The following is a 22202-nucleotide window of genomic DNA, read 5'->3' as shown; positions in this document are numbered from 1 at the left end:
TGCGCTCTTCCAGTTATCAGTTGTGTGTGTGTGTGTGTGTGACTGGGTGTCACTGTAAACTTGTACCAATGTTCGCTCGCACTAAACGATCAATTGTCATGTCCAGCGCTGGATTCAAGTGGCTCCCGAAGTGCTGGTGAGTTTGAAGTGAATCATCCTGTCGCCTCGCGCTCCCTGCTGTGCGCGCTTGTGTGTGTGTGTGTGTGCGCGCGCGGGAGGGAGTGAGTGCGAGCGTGTCTTTCAGTGACAGGGGTTTCTGCCTCTATATTCGGCATCGCTCTGTGGAGTGCTGTGTGAATTGGGACGGGGTTCCAGTGGGGAATTGCGCTCTGAAAGCAGCTGTTTGTCTTTTTTAAAAATCGCTGCACATGTTTGTAGTGCAATGCGGCGCTGGGAAATCATGCCCACAGTTCTACCTTTAGGTTCGCTGGTGTTGATCACAAACAGCTGTTACAACGCTCCTCATGTGGCCAGCGTGTCGAAAAGCATAATCAATTCAGGGTTACTAATAAGTCCAATGATCATTTGAGGAGACCATACTTGAGTATTTTCTAGCACACACACTCGTGCAGGTGATACACACAACACAGCAGTGAAGTGAAGTAGGCTACAGTCTGTGACGAAGAAGACGAAAAGCATGGAGCCTCTTATCCTTTCAGTCTGTCTTTTTTATAGTAACAAAGACCTTTTCCCGCAGTTGTTGAGATGCAAATGATTATGTGTTTTGCATCTTTAAAATAGGCCGTTTCGGGGTTAATATTATTTTTTTATTTTTTTTATTTTTACGTTTTCCAGTTAGGTTTTCGTGTTGTTTTAGCGGCGTTTGGGTTTCTGTGCATACAGTTTTAGGCTATTTGTGGTTGGTTGTATTTGATTATGTAAAGTAAATATAAGAATATTATTCTGTATTAGAATGCTAGGCTATTGCTGTATTATTGCTCTTGACAGGAACACGTATGTAGGCTGTAGATAAAGATGTGTAGGTCCTATGTCATACCTGCTCCATTATCTGAAACTGGAAACATATCTGTGGTCTTCTCTGCGGACTCCAATTATGATTGGTCGATTAATCGCTTTCTGTGCAACCCATTAGATGCTAAAATGTCTAAAGCTAAATCCCACGGCGTTCATAATATGACACTTAAAGGGGTGGTATAATGCCCTTTTCACAAGATGTAAAATAAGTATTTGATGTCCCCAGAGTGTGTATGTGAAGTTTTAGCTCAAAATACCTCACAGATATATTTATATAGCATGTTAAAATTGTCCATTTTTGAGGGTGAGCGAAAACGCACCGTTTTGTGTCTGTTCCTTTAAATGCAAATGAGCTGCTGCTCCCAGCACAGGGGGCGGAGCTTCAACAGCTTGCACACACACAGACATGCACTGAAAATGTTAATTTTTTTTTAGCCTTTTATGTTCAAACCGAATTCAGACAAAGATGGAGAGACTCAAGAAGAAGTGACATGTAGAATGCAACAGGACGTTTCTGAATGGTTAGTTGATGAATTTACTTATGTGTAGTTATCTTCTAGTCGTTAATTAGCATATTCTGTCTTGATAATCTATAAATCGTGTTCCGGGGGCAGGGTTTATATACATTTTAGGGTTGGTGATGTCACTTACCCGGGAGGAATTTAGTGTAGTCTCTACCAGCCGTTTGTTGTAGTCCTTAAAAAGCTATTTCTTTAAAAGCAAATATCCCGTTGCTTTGAACTTTGAGCATTGTAACTTTGCAGATGTTGTTTATGCTCAAACAGCAACATTACACACTAACTAAAGTTAGAAAAGTGAAATCATAATCAACCACCAGTGATTCTTCTGATTTAAGGTAATTAGAGGCGGCCATTACCAACGAATTTCCTAAGTACAATTTCGGTATTCCAGAACAAATGTCTTATTTATTGATTGAGCTATTGAAACATGTAGCCTACACTACAACAGAGAAAATTTAACGGAATAAACTTTTATAATGAGCTATAAAGAACGCAACTTTCACGTGCATCTGATCAACAGATAAACTGTGGATAAACTTTATCATTCAACCATTTCAGACATAGCTAGGCCTACATTGTTCTTTCTCATCTCCATCCATGCAATAAATGCACGTCCTTGAAAGAACACAGATTTCTTGCTATTTACTTGAACTTTTCAGGTAATATGGCTTATTTCAGAGGTGGCCAAAATTAGAATTTAATTTAATCACAGATTAAAAGTTCTCTACGATATTCACATGCTATACCGTGCTCTATGACATGATGAATGCGTAAGGATCACGGTCACATGCTCAATTTTGAAAAACAAATGTGGTCACCCTTTACTTCTTTCCGTGGGTTTTTGCAAATTAATAGGCCTATTTAACCAATGAAACCTATTAAAAATAACTTTTGACTAAACCTAACTCATGTTTGAAAGAAATGCAGCGTATCTTTAGACCATCTCTGCTTGTTTGCAATGAAAGGTTAAATAAAGGACTGGTTGATTGAACATGTAGAGTGTTTTCTTTACTCAATAAACACTATATAAATGTTATGTATAGGCTATTTGAGGAGCAGAAAGTTTATTATTTGCCGTGGAGTCATAGCAAGTACTAAATAGTCTTATATAGCCTGTGTGTCACACTTCTGTCTTTGATAACATGAGCTTTTGGCCGAATGACAGAAAAAACGTAGCGCCCACAAAGCTCCAATGAACTTTATAATCTGTAACTTAATGAAAACGTAATGCGATGCACTTACTGCCTCAGATGCGGCCGTTCTAATGACGGACAAAACATAGATGTCCGACATTCGCTGGTCAAAAATCTTGTAACTCCACTTGATTTTGGTAAAATGTTAATAATAGAATGACACATGCATGTGTCTGCCCATATATAAAGCCATGATATCAACTTCGACATCACAGTGTTTAATTATTTAAAAAATAGTGATCTTTCCATTTCGTTATATGTAGCAGAATAATACAGCATCATGATACACAGTCTTACTCTTAGCTCTGACTTTTAGCCATTATAGTCTTTCGCAGGGCAAAAACATGAACTTACAAAACTAGCCTATTGGCTTTACGTCATCAATTCAGCTGTCACTTAGCACGCAAACTTAGCACAGCCCTTGTGACTATCATAGCCTATCAAACACCATAGCACACTGTACTTGTACAGCTAAAATAACTGGAAGTGAACGATACAGGAAGCCACGCACATTTGAGTTACAAAAGGCCGCGACTGCTCTTACATTAAATATAAGGTCAAAAAAGGAGGTTTACATGAATTGTCTGCTATATTCTGAATTTTCTGAAGCCATCTGAACTTTGTGCGACTAATAGTCTGAAATTTGAGTCATAGTTTATTGAAAATTTCCCCTCCCTTTGAAATCTGACACATACTGTACAAGTACAACACATGAGGAGGAGAACAAGAAATTCTGCAAGAATGTCATTGGTTCTCATGTGTATCATCAACATGTTCGAATTGAATGCATGAAAGTGAACAAGATTTGAGACCCCTGATTACAATAAACCCTGATGCGTGACTTTCTTTCTTTAGTTTTTATGCATACCCAAATGTTTTTTTTCACACTATGAAAGTGAATATGAACCACTGAAGCTCCAAAAGAGATAAAAAGCATCATAAATTAGTCTATGGCTTTATTTGTTTTATTCCAAGTCTTTGATAGTATTGTGAGAAACATACTGAAATTTAAGACATTTTTCATTGAGAATATTTGCCTGTGCTTTAGCTCACTTTTACACAAACCTGTAGATATTTAATTAATTGTCTGGCTGGCACACTGGAATTCTGTATGACTGATCTGTCTTCTGTTCTGTCCTTTCCCCACAGAGACAGAAAGAGAGATCAAGAGACCAAGAATGGCTCAGGCCTCTCAGGACCAAGGTGCAGTGGGCGTGGCTGACCCAGATGACGACTCACCCAACATGATTGCTTACAGGAAGGTACTGCTGCTTTGCCTTTACATTTTATATGCTTTGGATTTGCCATCTTTAAAGTCTTGTCAGCAAGTTAATGCCTGAAAGCGTCAAAAATTCGGTCAGCAAATATATATACAATGAGGGCAAGGCAGACACACAGAGTCATGAATATTGCTCAGTACTGGATTTGAATTTGAATGAGTTTTTGTCTGTTTGCTGGTGCATTGTTATCCCTTGATATTTATTCAGCTTCTCTGTGTATAGAATATTTCATTCCCTTCCTGACCCTGTGGTCACTTTTAATAAATAGAAGTTGCCTGATCTATGTGCAAGTGTCTGCTTGGAAGCATATTGAAAACACAAACTGTTCCTTTATAATGTAAAGAATTTATGGCTGTGCATTTCTTATCCCAACTCTGGCTATTTTGGTAAACCTACATTTAAAGGTAGGATAGGCAATTTCGGAGAGGCTAGCAATAGCGAGCTAGCTTTGAAAGCATAAGATCCCACCCTCCCTTCAGAACGCTCCCAAAGCCGTGCCTCCTTCAAAACACATTAACGCACACAGCAGATTCTGCAAAGCATCAGACGTGAGATGGCGTTAAATTATCTTATGTCTCAAAGCACATAACATTACAATAATAATGAACGTAAACGAATTTCGGAGCTCTTGTGCCAATTCATATAATTGAATATGACTGCTGCAGATTCATTTCGGCGTTGATAGTGTTGACAGAAATGCAAAAATCCAAGTCCGAGTACGTTAACAGCTCCGGGTTGAATGTCACGGGTTGCCATCTCTTAATTATGGTAATGACATGCATTCGGACTGAATGCAATGATTGGACGAAAATATTTTGGTCCTGAGACTTCCACGGAAAATATATGTAAAAAATATATATATTTAGACCACTTCATTATTGATTACTATCAGGATGTGACGAGAGTTTCAACCAAGTGTTTATAAAAAATGGCCTACCCTACCTTTAAAGTTCTAAACGTTTCACGAGAGAAAGAGACTTACATTTGCATGCCAGTTTGTCGTATTCGATCATGTGGCGTTTAAGACGAATTCTGATCTCAGAGGAGAAAATAACTGTCAGGGAGTAATGTTTCATAGTGCTAGCATTCCCAAACATCTCTATAAACATCAGTTTCTTTCTGTAGAAACTGTTCTTATTTACTGTACTTGCTTTGTGACATCTTTCTGCTTGACCGGTTAGGCAGGGACCTCTTACAACAAAGTCTTTTATGGAAAACCAAGTGAGGCGTATTTGATACCAAATGATTTGTTTCTATCTGAGTGGAAATAGTCAGCTCAAGTTGGCGCAGAGATATTGAGCCCAACAGCAGTGAGATTGGAGTCATTGCCAAATTGCTAGAGAAACATTGTGGTGGAGTGTGCACCTTTAAGATTAAGCGAATAAGACGCAAACAAATTTGATACTAATAACTCTTTGGAGACCCTTTGTTGAGTATATCTAAATTAAATGTTTTTGAGAAGAATCCATGGCATTGAGAAGTACACCAGTGATATTACTACACTTTATAGTGTATAAAGTGTAAAAAAGTTCAAATTTAAAATTTCGTAAATTTTAATCTCGAGTTAAAATTTCGAAATTCCTTGAAACAAGACACATTTACTTGAAGAGCAGCAAACCATAAGATATTAAGACTTATTTTCTGAGAATGTTGAGAATACATCTAATGAGTGTATGCACTTGTTTTAAGTATATACAATTTAAAAACAAGTGAAAACATTTTTAGATATTTGAACTGGAAGTCAAACCAAAAAAGACTTATTTAAAGTTTTGCAGTGTTCTCTATACATTTAATAAATAGCATAACAGGTAATATGTTGATAATAATAGACCAGTTTTGGACTCCAATGTTTATGAATAAAAACGGAAGTATCAACAGGCTTTTTTTTTTTTTTTAGGCTGTACAGTTCTTTAATGTACATCAGTGGATCTTAGTACTTCTTGTTATGACATGGGGCACTTAAGATGTGGCTGTGGTGAACAAGAAGAAAAAATGTCTAGTTTTGATTACAGCTGTCAATCGGATCGGTGTGGAACTTCTATTGGATGGAGACCACTGACCTGCAATGAGATGATTTCATTGGCTGTTTGATTGATAGCTTGCCGTTCCTCTGGTCGCTTACTACCTCACAGGGATATGAGATAGGCACCAGATGGCTCACAATATGCTCTAGGCACATGGAAGAAATGCCCAGTGTCCCTAGGGCATAAGCATGAGTTCATAGTGATTGTCATTCTTCTGTGTAGAAACAAACAAACAAACAGTCTAGAGTGATGGCATGGAAGTCTCTCTTCTGGAAGAAAATGAGTCCACAGTCCTTCTCTCTCGCTGTGACCCATGTAGTGATGGCTGACTATGCTCTTTTGCATACTGTTGTAGTGGATGTTGTGTCTTGGTACGCACCTCATCTGAGTTTTGTTCTGGTTTAAGAGGAGAAGAGAGCGCATGCATGTGTAAACAGACACAATTAACCTGGATGCGCAGCGAGACAGGACTGACTTTGATGAATTTACCCATTAAGGAGAACATGCGAAGCCCCAAGGGATGAACATCATTACAATGTGTGAGAAATGCAGAGACAGAGGATGATATTATGGGAGAGAGTATTCACTGGCTTGTTGATACCTTTTTCATCCCAATATGCACCTCTGTCAACCTTTCTGAAGCTGACAGCAACCTCAGTGTGTTCTGTTATGGTGCATGAGCACATGCTGTGTTCTTACGGCTTGAAAAAGACATTTTTCCCCCTGCACATGGAATAACAGTTGTATGGCCATCACTGTTGGGGGGTAACGCATTACAAGTAATGCAAATTATGTAATCAGATTACATTTTTCAAGTAACTTGTAAAGTAATGCTTTACTTTTAAATTTACAACAGAATATCCTATATAGTTACTTTTTTTCAAATAGCTAATGCAAGTTACTTTGTTTTCCAATTTACTGACTGACACCTGCATGCATTGACTTAACTCACTGGCACAAAAACAGAATCAGTATTCCTCAAAATGAATAAAAACATTGAAATGCAAACACAGAATATTATGCAAACCTGCAAAAAATTAATTTGTAAATAACACAAATATATTTTGTATTTAATCTCTTTAAGCAATATCTTTCCTGCTGATCTTCGATGATCCAGTTCAACCATACTAAACAAAAATGACTTTTAGATGAACATCACATTTGTTGATTTTTTTAGTTTTTATTGAAGTAAGAGTGTTTAACTTTCTCCTCCTGCATCTTATTCTGCACCAATCCAGAATGACAGCACAGCTGAAAGTGTGAATTTGCATTTGAACAGGTGTGAATTTGCATTTCCTTCAGCCTGAGGCTTATTCATTTCACTTTTGGTGTGAAAGAGCCTTTACATTTGCGAAAAATATAACTTTTTTTAAATAAGTCCAGTACGGAGCCCAGCCCTGGTGAGAACAAATAATACAAAAGTAGCATAACGCCTCCATAAAAAGTAACTAATGCAATTAGTTGCTTTTTTGGGGAGTAACTTTTAAAAGTAACTTTCCTCAACACTAATGGCCACTACCAGTAGGTTGTCTTTTACTCTTATTTTTCCTGATTCTTAAAAGGCAGAGAAAATGATTTCAAATCAAGCGTATTGACTGTATATGGGGGGTTATTATTTGCTTCTGATGTAATATAATGAGACAAAATGCCTCCAGGTTAGTCTGTATCGTTGACATCCACTGACCCTTTCAAATAAGTGCAGAAATAAGTGAGAATCTGACACGCTTATCAACAATTCTGTTGGGGCAGTTGTTTTTAGAGTTGTTCTGTGCATTTGACTTTCTCTGGCAACCTTCAAGGCTTTATTGTAATATATAAACGTAATATTCTTTGGATCTTGTTTCTTATGACAGTTCCCAGGGCAGCTTTATCTAGCGAGATATGTGGATTTGTTTGTATGCCTCTCTCTGCAGAAACGTATCTGCCGATTCCTCCCCCAAAACAACAATTAGAATGGAAAGCTGTTCTTCCAATATAAGCCCTGATGAAAGTCTTTTCCCATGCAATTCCTCATCTCTGGCATGTGCAAGCCTAGCTGTCAGTGCATTTACATTTTCTTGTGAGAAATGTTGCTAAATATATATATAATATATAATGAAAGATATACACTATCATTCAATTAATACTTTTATTTAGCAAGGACACATTAGGTTGATCAAAAGTGTCAGTAAAGCCATTTATGTTACAAAAGATTTCTATGTAAATAAATGGATGTACTTATAATAATTAGGGAAAAGAGAGATCCTTGTAACAGTTCTGTACATTGGAATTGTGAATTAATCAGGCAGAGGGATGGATACAGAAGCATGTTTATTTCTCCTGTCACATTTCTCGTGTCTCCAGCTCTGTGCTGACCTCAGATGCCCTTTAAATCACTGTCAGTTTCACTTGTCTTCCTTGGTTCTATTATCGATGTCGTTTTATGACTGAACAGTGCATGGACCTTTTAACCTTTCTTTGTATGCTCATTTTGTAATTTGGAAACGGGCATAAATTATTTAGTCAGTGGCCCGTGTAGGTTTGTTGATTGCAGCTATATGCCGACAGAAGAGATTTCTCACTCAAGACTGCGATGGGCTCACTATGTCAGAACTGGAATAACCAACAGCGAAATAATAAATTAGCCAGACAGTATTGGAGTCTGGCATGCTGTGGCATTTGTATCAAGTTCAGTTTTCTAGCAGAAGATAACTGACAAATATTTTACACAAGATTTATGTCTCACTTTCATGTTTACAGCTAAAGCTCAGGCAATTTTCCTGTCCGCTCATCTCAGGAAAACATAGCTGACTTGGGAACCACTGAAGCTTTGTTCATTTTGTTTTGAGGGAACTGAGCCAATGATTTGCAGGTAGCCACAGATCTGCGTGACTGTCTGAACGGAGGGAATATAACAGTGCGACCCAAGTGACTCTTGAGTTAAAAAATATATTACATTACAAGAACACACACAAAGTTCCCGGACCAGGGAGCTTAACTCTAATAATGATGTTGTTTGAACACCTATTATTTTTATTTTAGCTTTTTTTCTACTGTATATAAAAAAAAAACATTGATAGGCCAATTTATGATCAAAAAGATTACTGTAATGAATTAAATATTGTATGATTATGATACTTTAGTAAATTATTTTCCATTCAGCAGGCACTTTTAATATTCAGAGTTATGCTAATTGGGTTGTATCTGGAGTTTAAGTGGTCACAGAACAGTGTGAGGATTTCAGTAAATCAATTTTCTTGGTCAGGCCTCCTTCTTGCAACCTTTGCATTGGAAAAATTAGACGACCACCATTTCGCATTTTCATGTGGTTTTCCGCTACCGTGTCCTGTTGAGAGACCATGACAAAAACATGATGAACGTTGCTAGATCTAATCAAAGGCAACAAAGCAAATCTTTCCCAAATGATCTTTTTTTTAATTACAGGTATAAAGGATGAACCAGGTGGGCAGAAATATACTTTGGGGGCTCTTGAAGCTAATTATATCAGTCAGGCCTATTATCATACCATATTCAGCTGTAATTAATTACTGTCATCCATAGTCTGCGCTACAGTGGCCATTTTTGGCTCGAATAGAAACAACCGTAGTGAAAAATGTCTCTCTCCATATTTTATTTAGCATGAAAATGAAGCGAGGGTAATGATATAACGAGCGGTGTGGAAACGCTGAAGAATAGCTATGCGTTCTGGTACTGTAGTAGATGGACAGATGCATTGAGATGACTTATTATAAAACAGCAGTACAGTAACTTAATATGCTCCTCATTACCACTTCACACAAGCAGACGGAAAGGACTGGTGCCCCATAATTGCTTTGTTCTGGTGTTTTTGCTTATGTGTGTGAGCAGGTTTGTCCTTGAGTGTTTGTGTGAATTCTGACAGCTCTGTTAATTATTTCTTTCAAGCTCTGTTGAACTTATTTGGGCAAGTATTTCTTTGGGTGGATTTCTTATTTGTGGTATTTTCTACACTTAACCTAGACTGGGAAACCTGTACATTTCTTCTATCCTGCTTCTGTTACAAATTTGCGGGGACCAATCACAAACTGGCTTATCCACCTGGCGCGCTATTGGTGGGTTTAATCCAATCCAATTCCTTTTAACCTCTCGACGACGCTCAATGGCTTCTTTAGTTTAGCAAACAACTCGCTCGAGTGGGTGTAAACACCACTCACTTTCATGTTTTTTGCAAAACCTTTTGCACAACCTGCAAAAATCGCTCGATGCCTCAGTCGCTTGAGCTTGTTCTGGTGATAGCCAGACTACACTTAACCAATTCGTTTATGACAGATAATAGAGTTCGCCATCCTTCAAATGAACCGCATTTTGCCTCTGCACATAAAATAATCTGCAAATATTGTTTGGTGCTTGACACAATCAATTTATGTTTCCCTCTTTATCCTCAGATGCTGCATCCAGCTAAAGGCTCCTGTCTGGCTTTTGGGACGAGCGAGCACATGCATGAGTTTGGTATTGAAATAGAATGCTGAATTTGTACACAATTTGTTGAAAGGGATTTGGGGAAGTGGCAAGGATTTGTGGCACCCCTAAAACTTGCACTGTTTTAGGGGTGTTCAAGGAAGTCACCGCACTGAATTAAACCCTTGAATAAGCAATTATACAGTTTCATTTGAGGTCAGAGGAAGGTCTCATGTTTTATCCTTACTGTTTTGGGCGTGTTAGCTCCTGTCTTCATCCCCAAATGGCTATATTTCAGGGCTTTAGCAGCTCTGGCAATGTTTTTCTCACCCTTTGATTGTTTGTTTGCACACAAAAAGAGTCATTTAGTTATTGATCTGCTGGGGCTTTGAAGGGCTGTCACGACATGATGATGTATCCCGGCGGAACGCTCCAATATGAAGGGCATTCAGGATGCGGGTGGAGCTAGCATCCTAATCTCTGTTTTACAATATATGTGGATTGGCTGGAATAGACGAGGTGCATTACTTTATAATTCCTCATATGAATATTTATAAAAATCAAATCAATTATTGTACCATATTAAAGGGGTCCTATTATGCTTTTTCACTTTTTCAACTTTAGTTAGTCTGTAATGTTGCCGTTTAAGCATAAAAAAAGATCTGGAAGATTACAAAGCTCAAAGTCCACTCCAAAGGGAGATATATAATTGAACAGAATCCCCTTTTCAAGAACTACAACGAACGACTCGTTTGGACTACAACAAGATTTTTGCGAGTCTTATGAAGTCACAATGTTACTCATTTAAATAATCTCCGCCCACGGAATATGCAAAAAAAAAGTGCGAGGCCTGGCTGAGCTGCATAAAAGAAGACAATGTTGTGGCTATGTCGAAGAGATGCTGTTTTATCCACCCCTTTTCCAAAACTCATTTGTTTGACCTTCCTAAGGCTGACGAACTTAGAGTGGTTAACATTTATATTAAACACTGTACCTGAACATTTATAATCCCAAAGTTTATCTGTCTGCTGCACATTTTATAGAGAACAGCTTGTTTTCTGATTTTGCAAGCTCTCGCTTTTCACAATAATTGCCAATCACAACACACTGGGCCAGCTAACCAATCACAGCACATTTTGTATTTCGGAAAGAAGGGCTTTATCGAAATCGGCGTGTTCGAGCCAGACTGGGGAAAGGGGAGCTATAATGAAAAATGAGTTTTTTTAACAATCAAGCTTGAAAACATATTCTAGAACACCCCAAAAACAAAATCAAGACTTCATAAAAGGGCATAATAGGAAACTCTTTCACCTAATAGGCTAGCTATCAAAATTAAAGGATAGTCCACGTCATTTTTTACTCACCCTCATGTTGTTCTAAACCGGCACGACTCTTTGTTCTGTGGAACATAAGTAGATATTTTGAAGAATCTTGGAGGAATATAATTGACTTCCATTATATTGACAAAAAATACAATTGAAGTCAAAAGATCGGCGAGATTTGCCGCTTAAAATATTTCTAACCTGCATGCACTGCTTCAAGTCAAATGCCAATCGGTCTGCACACCGCTGAATGAAGTTGAACACGGCTATGGGAACTGAAACTGGTGACCAACATTCTTCAATTTCCATATGTGGACCATCCCTTTAATTTCACTATGAGATTAGAATCAGCATCCTCGGTTGTTGTGGTGCTTTGGCTTGGAATAAGAACAGATGCTGATATTGTTGCACTACACGGTTTTGTCTGGACAATCCGCTATTGGGCTACATTAGCATAAGGATGTATGAAGGTTATTGAATGCTGAAACAATCACATCATTTGCAGTTAAAAAGAGCCAGAGCCCTACTTTCCAAGGTGTTATTTCACAAGCATAATGAAGGCGGCCATTTCAAAGGCAGCCATTCTATGAAAATGGCATGAAGACCTATTCATATTATGGGTGTGCACAGACCACTTCTTGTGAATCCGTTATGAGCCGAGCCAAGCCTCACGCATTAGGCGTAAAGATTTGGATTGAAGGCTCCTCGGAACAATAGAAAGATACACCTGTACTTTCAATTCACCTTCTCAAAAGAGCACCTGGTTCTTAATTTATCTAACGGTTTATTGTCTAAAAAGATAGCACACACACACATTTTCTTAAAGGTTAGGCAATGAATCTCACCAAACAGCATGTCTCAGCACTCAGCAGATGTTTGATGTGTAGAGTTGGCATCATTTTGAAGTATAGGCTACACAGTAATGTAAACTGTTCAGTAAATGTATTCTGATTGGTTACTAGAGTGTTTCTAGGGGGTTTCTGAGGTGTTCAGAGTATAAAATATCATTTTTTCATGGAATTCTCTAGGACTTTCTTCATGCTTACCAGTCTCCTAGCAAAATTGTCCCAAGACTAAACTGTGTTATTGGGTAATGAAGAGGTTTTCTTGCTATTGATTTTTTTTTTTTTTGTAATTGAGATCCATGACTTTGAAGAGAGACTGAAGAGGTTTGTCAGGTCAAAAGACTGGCAACAGGTGCTGTTCATTAGACCATTATTAATAAATGTGAACTTTACCCAGACTACACTGCTGCTCGTCAAAGACACTAGCAGGAAGCCACTGTTGATTTTTGAAATCAACCCAAACACATCCCTCCCTTCATTGCTCCGCAATGCATGAGTGGATGTCTCTTTATCATAGCTGAAGTGCAGCAAAAATAATGCTTTGTGAAAAATAAAGCGAAGATGACAAACGAATGACAAGGAAGCAAAAAAATCTACATACAGTACACAAGAGTATATACAAGCTAGTTTGTTGTTAGCCGCCAGCAGCTCACCAGCTCCAGATAAACACTAGCTGCGTTTACATGGACCCTAAAATCCGATTGTAATCGGGCCAGTAGCACAATCGGAATAAAAAAGTAACAATGAATTGACCAGATCTGATTAAAATTTCATTTGGATTGTAAGGGGTGGTTCATTCCTTTTGTAATCCGATCGAGAGGACATGTAAACACTCGATTGGATTGAGAACCGAAACTGGAGAGTACTGCGCATGTGCAATGCCGTAGAAATAGCGTAATGTAGGGTGACCAAACGTCCTGTTTTCAAGTCCTGTCCTGGCCGTCCTGTCTGTTTTTTATAAAGTGATGAAAATGTCCTGGTTTTCATTATTTTTCATTGTGCCATTAAGTGTGTACTTTAAATAGGCCTACATGCTTGCCTTTGCACACAAAACATATGAAACCGGCTTCGGCTTCACTCCGTCTTGTTATAACCAGCGCGTTCCTCAATCCGCAGCGGCAAGCAGAGAGCACGTCAGAATACAGAGGCCTGTGTGTGTGTTCATCTCAGCCTCATTGGTCTGTCACACTGCTCGTCAATGTCAGAATTTGAAATGATCAATCAAATCAAAGTAGGCGGACTTTACGTTCACAGACACAGAATTTCAATTTTAGCAGCGTGACTCGACCAGGACTCGACGGTCGACGCTTCAGTTTACGGTCAAGTGCGAGATAAGATGTAAGCTAACGGCGTAAAAAAAAGCCCAAATGTAAATTCACAGATGATTTACAGAGAAAATTCCCGTTTTTTCGTTTCGGTCGGGAACTGTGTAAAGCAGAATGCATGAACTGCAAAGCTGGAACATACGTGTCAGTGTCAAATAAAGGTGCTAGCGAAGTAGAAGCCCACATAAAGAAAGTATAGGCTAAGAGAACATCAGGAGGTTTGAAATAGTTTTTTTTTTTTACTGAAATAGTGTAGTAGATTTTTTATTTTAGTAGTAGATTTGTAACCTGTTATGGCCATGAAAAGAAATAGTGTCATGTAAAAGGTGTTAAAAGCTAAACTTTTTTTTAATAATATTCTATTGTTGCGGGCCAAACATTGAATGGAAAGGATGTATTACTTTATGTATTAAAGTACAATAACATAGAAGGTTGTGAATGCATTTGTCAAGTATTTTTTGATGCATTCACCCCAACCACGCCCCCACCCCTTAACCACGCCTCCCAAACCACGCCCCCGACCTATCAACCACGCCCCCGTCCTGTTTTCTGAAAACTAAAATATGGTCACCCTAGCGTAATGACGTATGATGCGCGGAATGAGTTGGTCCTCATGATGAATAAAGTGTCATAAATGAGTGTCCTGTCATTCTGAAATTCTCTTACCACTCATCATCTGTGAAGTGGAGCAGGACAGTCCTCGTTTCAGACTCTCATCTGCAGACGACACAGTTTTGGGCACGGGAAGGGACGCTTTACTCCTTGATAAATACAAGCAGCACGGCTCAACGGTTCATGTGCTCGCATAATTAGGATGCGAAATAGGTAAATATTAAGTTTGCTTTTTAAAACAAAGAAAAGGAGGATGGTTAGTATGCAACAACAGCGGGGAAACTCTATATTCGTGCAGTGTTGGAATGTGAAAAGATTAAATCCGATCAGAAGCTTGTGACATATAAATGAGCACATCAACCCGATCACTTTTTTAGCGTTCATGTAAACACTACGTTCGGATTCATCAATCGGAATGAATTCATTCAGATTGAAGCAAAACGCGTCCATGTAAAAGTAGCTAATGACACTCAAAACCAATGTTACTCGCATATGGAGCAGAAACAATGCAACCTCTGCGTCTGTTTTCAGGCCGTCCCGCTTGGCTCTCTCCAGCGCTGGAAAGCTACATGGGTCCTCCTAAAGTTCTTGCCTGATCATAACCCTTTTTTTCCATTGATATTCTTCTGCCCTTTTCTCTTTTGTAATGTCTCTAAGCCATCTCTTTTTCTACAGTCTTCAAATCACCCTCTTGCTCCCTCTCTTCTCCCCATCATGAATGGACACGCCCCCTACCGCTGATTGGCTACAAGTTTGTTGTAGTGCTCGGTCCGATCCACTTTCAACAGTGTTTTTAAAATGTCCGCTTACTGCACCTTTAATGGATACTTCAAAACCTTTCGCTCTAATACCAACTTCACACATTTCTGGTCTGGTTTGGAGGTGTTTTTTGCATAAGTAGATGCTTACAGTACCTCAATCCTTTCTTCCCTCAGCTCTTCTCAGTAGGTCAGGTGTCACATGTGGGGTAATCTTTGGCTCAAGAGTGAGGAAGATTAATATTAAATCTGTTTGTTAACAATGTAAAATTACCTCACATTTGAATGCCAAAATACTACAGTAATTCATACTGATTCTCACACAGATTTTTAGTTATGAGCAGTATAGAGGCCAAAGAAGCTAGATAAGAAAGTGCTGTGAAAGTAAACTAGTGAGTCCCACATGGCAGTGATGTAGTTCAGTCTACTTTATTTTGCTGTTTGCTCTTAGAATAATACATTGTATAAATTTGTTCTGTTACCAGAACAAATAAAGCCAAAAACAGTAAACAGTGAGCAGTAATTTGCATGATTTATACACGTGGTGGTGCATGCTGGGAAAAACAGTGTCCAGTTTTTTTTTCTCCCATGGGATGATATGACAGTTTAAAAATAGATCTTAATGTCAAAAGGTCGGTGACCCCTGTTCTTGGTTCTTGTGAATGAGCCTTTAGGATACAACTCATTTAGGCCTGTGATATTACATCTTGTAACCTCAGTGAGGAATAGCAGATGAGCCTGGGTCTTTTTTTGGTTGTGGCTGATTGACGCAGAGGATCTTTGTTCCCATAAGTCATGTAGACGGATTGATGATGTGTTGCAGTCAGTGTATTGGCTGAGAGCGAAATGCTTCTCTTATCTAACAGAAACTCAAAGCCTCAGTGATCCAGAATGCAGTACCCTTGATTATGAATGTCTCTTCTGACATCACACTCCCTTTTAAGTGTTTCAACTGGCAGACACCGATAAGGCCAGTTGCTATTTGAATTGGTGAGCTGCAATCGAGTCCCAGTGGGCTGCTCTTCTTTTAAAATATGGACGAAAAGGTGAAATAGGGAGCAGAAAATGGGGATATAGGTGAAGAGGATTGATAGTGACATTTGATGTTGTATTTATTAAAGGCGAGGCTATCTGAACAGCATTTAGCATTGAAGGATTAGCATAGCTATAATGAAACCCTTGCCCTTGGCATTTTAACCATCCACACTAAGTCACAGCCTGCACCTCGATGGCATTCTGTATGCCAGCCACCTGGGACCTTCCTGTTTAATACAGGGGAAAAAAGCAGTAACCTCAGTTTACATTAGTTTTATTCTTTTGTATTCTTTCAAGGCAGCTTCTGAAATCAAACCTATTTTAGCTCCCTGTGTAACAGTGCATTTAATCCAGGTTGGTTCAACATGGTCAGAGCACCGCTTTACTGCACTGTCTAACATAGTCACGCCGCAGAGACAAGTGTTGTAATCACAAAGAAAGTGCCAGAAAGCCAGGCTGGGTGATGGATAAATAATTGAAGTGTGGGATGGCAGGATTAGAGGGTGGCATTGAAGGGCGCATCTCTGTAAATTTGTGTGTGTGCATGAATGATTGATGAAGACAGCTGTGGGACAGTTTAAGAGCTCATTAAGATGCTTTTGCAGTCCATTGTCCATTGTGAAGAAAACCTAAGGGAGACAGAAGAAAATGTGCAGAAGTGTGAGAGCCGCCTTCAGATTTCTGTGTTCATTTGTTTTGTGACATGAAAGTACAGGCCTGTCTTTGGAACGTGTGCAGTGAGTGGTTTTTAACAGTTTAGATGAGAGTTGTGCATTTCAATTAAAAAAACAAAACTATTTAATAAGATGCGATTGCCGCTGATAAGGTCCTCTACTGACATTTGCATTAAAAGGATAGTTCTCAAAAACATCATCATTTCATGTCGTTCTAAACCTGTATGACAGAATTTATTTTTTCTGTTTAATATAAAAGATATTTTAAATAATGTTGCACTGTTTTTGTCCTATAATGAAAGTCAATGGGGTCCAAAATAACATTGGACCCCATTGACTTTCTTTGTATAGGGGAATGTTTGTATGTTTTTTTGGGGGGCTTTTAAAAAAAACATCTTTTATATTCCAGTGAGGAAAAAAGTCATAGCCTACAGGTTTGGAAAGACATGAATGTGAGTAATATGGCTGAACCATTCCTTTTACATTTTCTATGAATGATGTTGTCATTGTGAAATAAATTTTAAAGGATAAGGATAATAAGGAATGAAGTGACTCTGTGAGATATAGTCACTCACAATTATGAGAGAAAAGATGCAATTGTGAGAGATGTCATATTGTGAGGAATAAAGTCGCAGTTATGAGAAATAAAGTCATTTTGAGAGATTCACTTTGTGTAAATCACTTTAGATGAAAGTGTCTGCTAAATGAATAAATGTAAATAAAGTTGCAGTTGCGAGATATAGAAATAAGCTTTCATGGTGCCAGTCAGAAATCATACAGAACAGACTTAAATATATCATTTATAAAGTCATATAATATATGACGTAGCTAAAAAATATATAATTTTATGCCAACCTTTTGTGTTCAGAAGAAAGTTAGTTGTACAAATTTGGAACAAAATGAGGGTGAACTTACTTGCGTACAAGTTATTGTGTTAAATATATCGCATACATTAACACGTTAGCTTTGACAGGGCTAATAACAATGTCATCTGTAATATATTAAATATGAGCATATTGGTGTGCTTCACACCTTTTTATTGCTTTAGCTACATGTCAACAAAGTGGGGCAAGCCCAGGCTGAGCTTCTGTTGTGGACTGGAGACATCAAATCACTTGAGGTCTGTCTGTACCACGTCCATATGCTTCCAGTTTTCAGTGTGAACGCGAGGCATATGCCCATGCGCATTAAAAAAACAAAAAACAAAGCAAGATTGAGCAGATGCTCTGCCCACAAGAGATAAGTATAGCTTTTATAAATCTCACCCTCTCCTCCGTCTGTGGGCTCTATTAAGACCTGGACACGGTACAATCCATCTCAAATGACAGCCACTGTTCATTAGCCCATCATACTGAAATAAATGACAAGCCTGTTCACATTTTCACTCTTTCTGCAAAATTTCAGCTGCCCATTTCATCTTCCCCTATTCCTCTTTTCTGTCTCTTTATTTTCTACTATGCACAGGCATTCACATATTCTCCATTGCTCTCAATTTTTGTCACACTGATGCACAAACATTATTTTTTTTCTGTCTTTCTTCTTCACTTGTCTTCCTGTCGCTTTCCTACACTCTGTGTCCGCTCTCTCTCTCTCTCACACACACATGCAAACTCGCACACAGCTTTATGCTTTACACATGGTTGCTGCTGCTGTGGTGCTTATCTCTTCTGGGAGTAATATATTTTTTGGTGCATGGGAACAATTCTTAGACACACTTTCAAATCTAAACTTCAGAAATATTTTTGCTAAGGCATATTCCAGTGTTATTGGGTTACTTAAATGCAGCTTGCCATGTTATAAGCTACCCCCTTATAAGCTATAAGCTAAGGGTACATTATATTTTTTTTTTTAACATGTGACCATCGATGAATTTATCATTTGATTAAAACCCAAATCTTATGGCACAGAAACATTGAGTTTTTGAATGAATAAACTAATCTAAAATTTGAATGGATAAAATTACGCAAAAAAAGTTAGTTGCCTCACTTCTTTTAGCTAGCTACTCACTGCGACTGTATAATGGAGAGGAGCCACTTAGAAATATGAATTGTAACGCACAAAATGGCCTCTATATAATTGGCTTCTAATAAAAACAAAGCAAATAAATAAAATAAAGATGTAAACTGTGAATCATATTTTCCCTCTTGAATAAATTGGAGTAATTTTTTTTTATTTCTTTTTTTAACAACAATAGGATAAGTGACCCTCTTTCTCATATTAGGCCACTTGTACAAATGTTACCTGGCCCTAAGCCAAAATTAACACAGCAGATTAAATTTGATGAGACTGTAAATTGCTGTTAAATGCACGTGTGCCATGCATGCTGCATACTAAATTGACCAATAAAAAAAATCGAACTATTTGTTGCACTAATTCATATTTTGCTTTTCAGATGCACGTCTTTTTTGTATGTATACATTATAATGTCTTTAAGTGTCTCCGCTCTCAGTTGAAGAATAATGATCCTAATGCCTTTAATGACTGATTGCAAAATCCACCCCACGGATCTGACTCAGCTTCCTTTCTCCACTGTCAGATGCGAGTGTACTGTAAAGATGTGAGTGTACTGTAAAGATGAAGTAAGCTTCTGCTGGTTAGTTTGTGCAGGATGATGGTGGCCATATGACTCCAGTCTTCTGATCTTCAATTACTTATTGATAATCCACTTAACCTTGAAGAAATATATTTTACATTTTCTTGTATTTATCTGGCGTTAAGTTTTATCCTAATCACATTCAAGGGATGCTTTTTATCAACATGTACCCCTACTTTACTTTTACCTATTTTACCTGTGAAAATGTGAAAATGACTTCTGGCAAACAGGTCGGCAGCAACATTATTGCCTATAAATCCATAAATGTGTGGGTAAAGTTATTGTATGTAATTACTGCAAATTTGCATTCAGTTGGCTATTCATTTACTTTTTCTATTTGTTTTGTCCGTCCGTCTGTCTGTCTATCATTCTGTTTGTCTTTCCGTCCGTCCGTCCGTCCGTCCGTCCGTCCGTCCGTCCGTCCGTCCGCTTTATCTCAGTCAGAAGGGGATGTCTGTTGAGCTTTCATTCTCTCATGTGAGTGACAGGGTCCTAACGATCACAGTGGTTCTCTTGAACAGTATTTGACTCACTTATCAAATATAAGTGCAGCGGCTCCCAAGAATTCAGACCACACTGGATGGGTTCCTTAAAGAGGAGAAAGCACTCTGTCAGATTCATGAGAGTTTGAATACAATGGATTAAAGAGGGGCCACAAGTCCCTGCATGTGTCAATTAACATGCGCTAACAATCCGAAAGGCTTATAGCATATTCTAGTGTGCCATATTAAGAGCAGCTTAGTACAATGCCTACCTTTAAACACTAAATCCCCATATCAGCGGTGTTTTCCTCGGCATGTGAGAGTGGAGGTAAAGCGGAGGCACTCTGGGTAAATAGAACTGTCATCTCTCCTTAAACACAATCTCTGCACTCAAGGAGACTTGCGGTAATGAGCCTGTCAATTTTCCCGGGCGCCCTCGGAGGATGCCGGCGTGTCAGCCCTAATGAGGGTGTTTGTACCATTTCACCAGACGAAGCACAAAACAGGACTGCAGCAAATGCACCTCACCTTGTTTAAAAATGCTTCCCACTATTGCTGTAAAGTACAGGGCCTGTATTTAAAGGCAGAGGACCCAGCCTGAATCATTGGTCCCGATGATTATAACATTGACCGGGGGTTTATTGTCAGCTGGATGTTATTGGAGGTGATGAGAGATTCCGCCATCAGTGTTTTGTGAGTCTGATGTGATGAGTGAGAAGAATGCTTTTTCATGTAATTCACTCAAGGCAGTGATTAATTGCTTTGATAAGGCCTGCTGACATTGTGAAATTCTGCTCTGTTTCTAATAACCACAGCCAAATGGCTTACGGTAATGTTGCTCTTGTCAACGTGGAGCTTTTTGTGTCATAGACTGTTCATCAAAAGGAGTAGCTTATTTGTCGATAACACTTTAAATGAGTTTTAAAGGGCAGTTAAGTTGCCGTTGTGCATTTACGATTAGGATGTTTTATCTTGTGTCTGTCATCCTGATGTGATGTTGTTAGAAGTGTTTGTGCTTTTATTATTAATCCGAAGGAAAAATAATAGCATTCAACACAAAGTACAGTAATGAAACAAAGCACATTCAGATTCTGGGCTTTCTTGAACGTTTCCTAAAGGTATAACTGCTGATGTTTTGAAATCTATTTTGCTTTGTCAGACTTCTTTTGTGTTAATTCTGTCTCGTAAAGGAGCATTTGTGTGCTTGCTGTTTCTACCGATTCCTTCAAAACATCTTAGCAATGGCATTTTCATCTTCATGGTTACTTCAATAAATACATTCATAAAAAAAAAGAACAATTGAGACAAGTTGACTGATAAAATGCATTTAGGTTACATTGCTTTTTAACTTTTGTGCATGATTTCTTTAGATAGATTTTTAGATAATGTGTCCACTTTAGGGGACAGAATACATTTAAGTGTTGAATTTAAAATATAGCCTATAATAAGAGTAATAAACGAAAAGTAACTTATTCTGTATTCAATTGTTAACATTTTGTCATTTTCTTCTTACATAATTAATATATTTTTTTAAATATAGGAATTATACTGGTCCTTGGATCATGATTTGTTGGCATACAATTATGCCATTTGAACCCAACCAACATGACCTTTTAATATCTGATTAGTGTGCATGAAAGGGTTAAGTTCACCGTAATGGAGCTTTTGCAGATAATTACAGATTGAATAAGGGGTAAAATCAATAAGACTGCAGGAGCCCAACCCTGTCTGAACCCAGAACAGAAGGGCGGGGATTTTGGCAGACATTAATTAGAATGACTGAGCAAAGCACACTTTTCTCAAAATATTTTCTCAATGCATCCTGCAATGCAGGGTTAAATGTTTTTGAGACAGCATTGATTGAGTGTTATGAGACTATCTTATGTCATTTGCTATTGTTTGTTGTTAGACAATAAACTAACAGTTAAAAAATAGCAATGTTAAAGCAGGCTCTATCTGACCCTATGAATCACCCATAGTTTAAGCCAGGGTTGTCAGGTCTGCGATTTTACCCTACACCAAACATTAATTATAATAATATTAATAAACTTTATTTTATATATAGCGCCTTTAATAGTTGCATCTTAAAGAGCTTTACAAGAACATACTGTACAAATAAAATACATTGAAATAGGGAAAAAAAATAG

At 38.2% G+C, this 22202-nt stretch overlaps 1 protein-coding gene across 8 annotated transcripts in view; it reads left to right on the top strand.

Annotated features, from left to right (window-relative positions):
- rgs6 (regulator of G protein signaling 6) overlaps positions 1-22202 on the top strand; it is a 79822-nt gene that overhangs the window by 343 nt on the left and 57277 nt on the right. For 7 of the 8 annotated variants that reach the window (XR_014200261.1, XR_014200262.1, XM_082147503.1 and 4 more), the window contains exon 2: positions 3839-3951. Coding sequence is in view for 6 of the 8 variants with exons in the window: in XM_082147503.1 (XP_082003629.1) it covers positions 3868-3951 (84 nt within the window). In the remaining 2 variants the exon portion in view is untranslated. Of the gene's footprint in view, positions 1-2; positions 137-3838; positions 3952-22202 lie in introns of those variants that run through there. The other variant, XM_082147499.1, reaches the window with a different exon arrangement.

This window comes from Leuciscus leuciscus, assembly GCF_965113295.1.
Source record: "Leuciscus leuciscus genome assembly, chromosome: 19".
In the NCBI taxonomy this organism is placed as follows: Eukaryota; Metazoa; Chordata; class Actinopteri; order Cypriniformes; family Leuciscidae; genus Leuciscus; species Leuciscus leuciscus.
The sequence above is the reverse complement of the archived record's forward strand: the minus strand, read 5'-3'. Positions and strand labels throughout refer to the sequence as shown.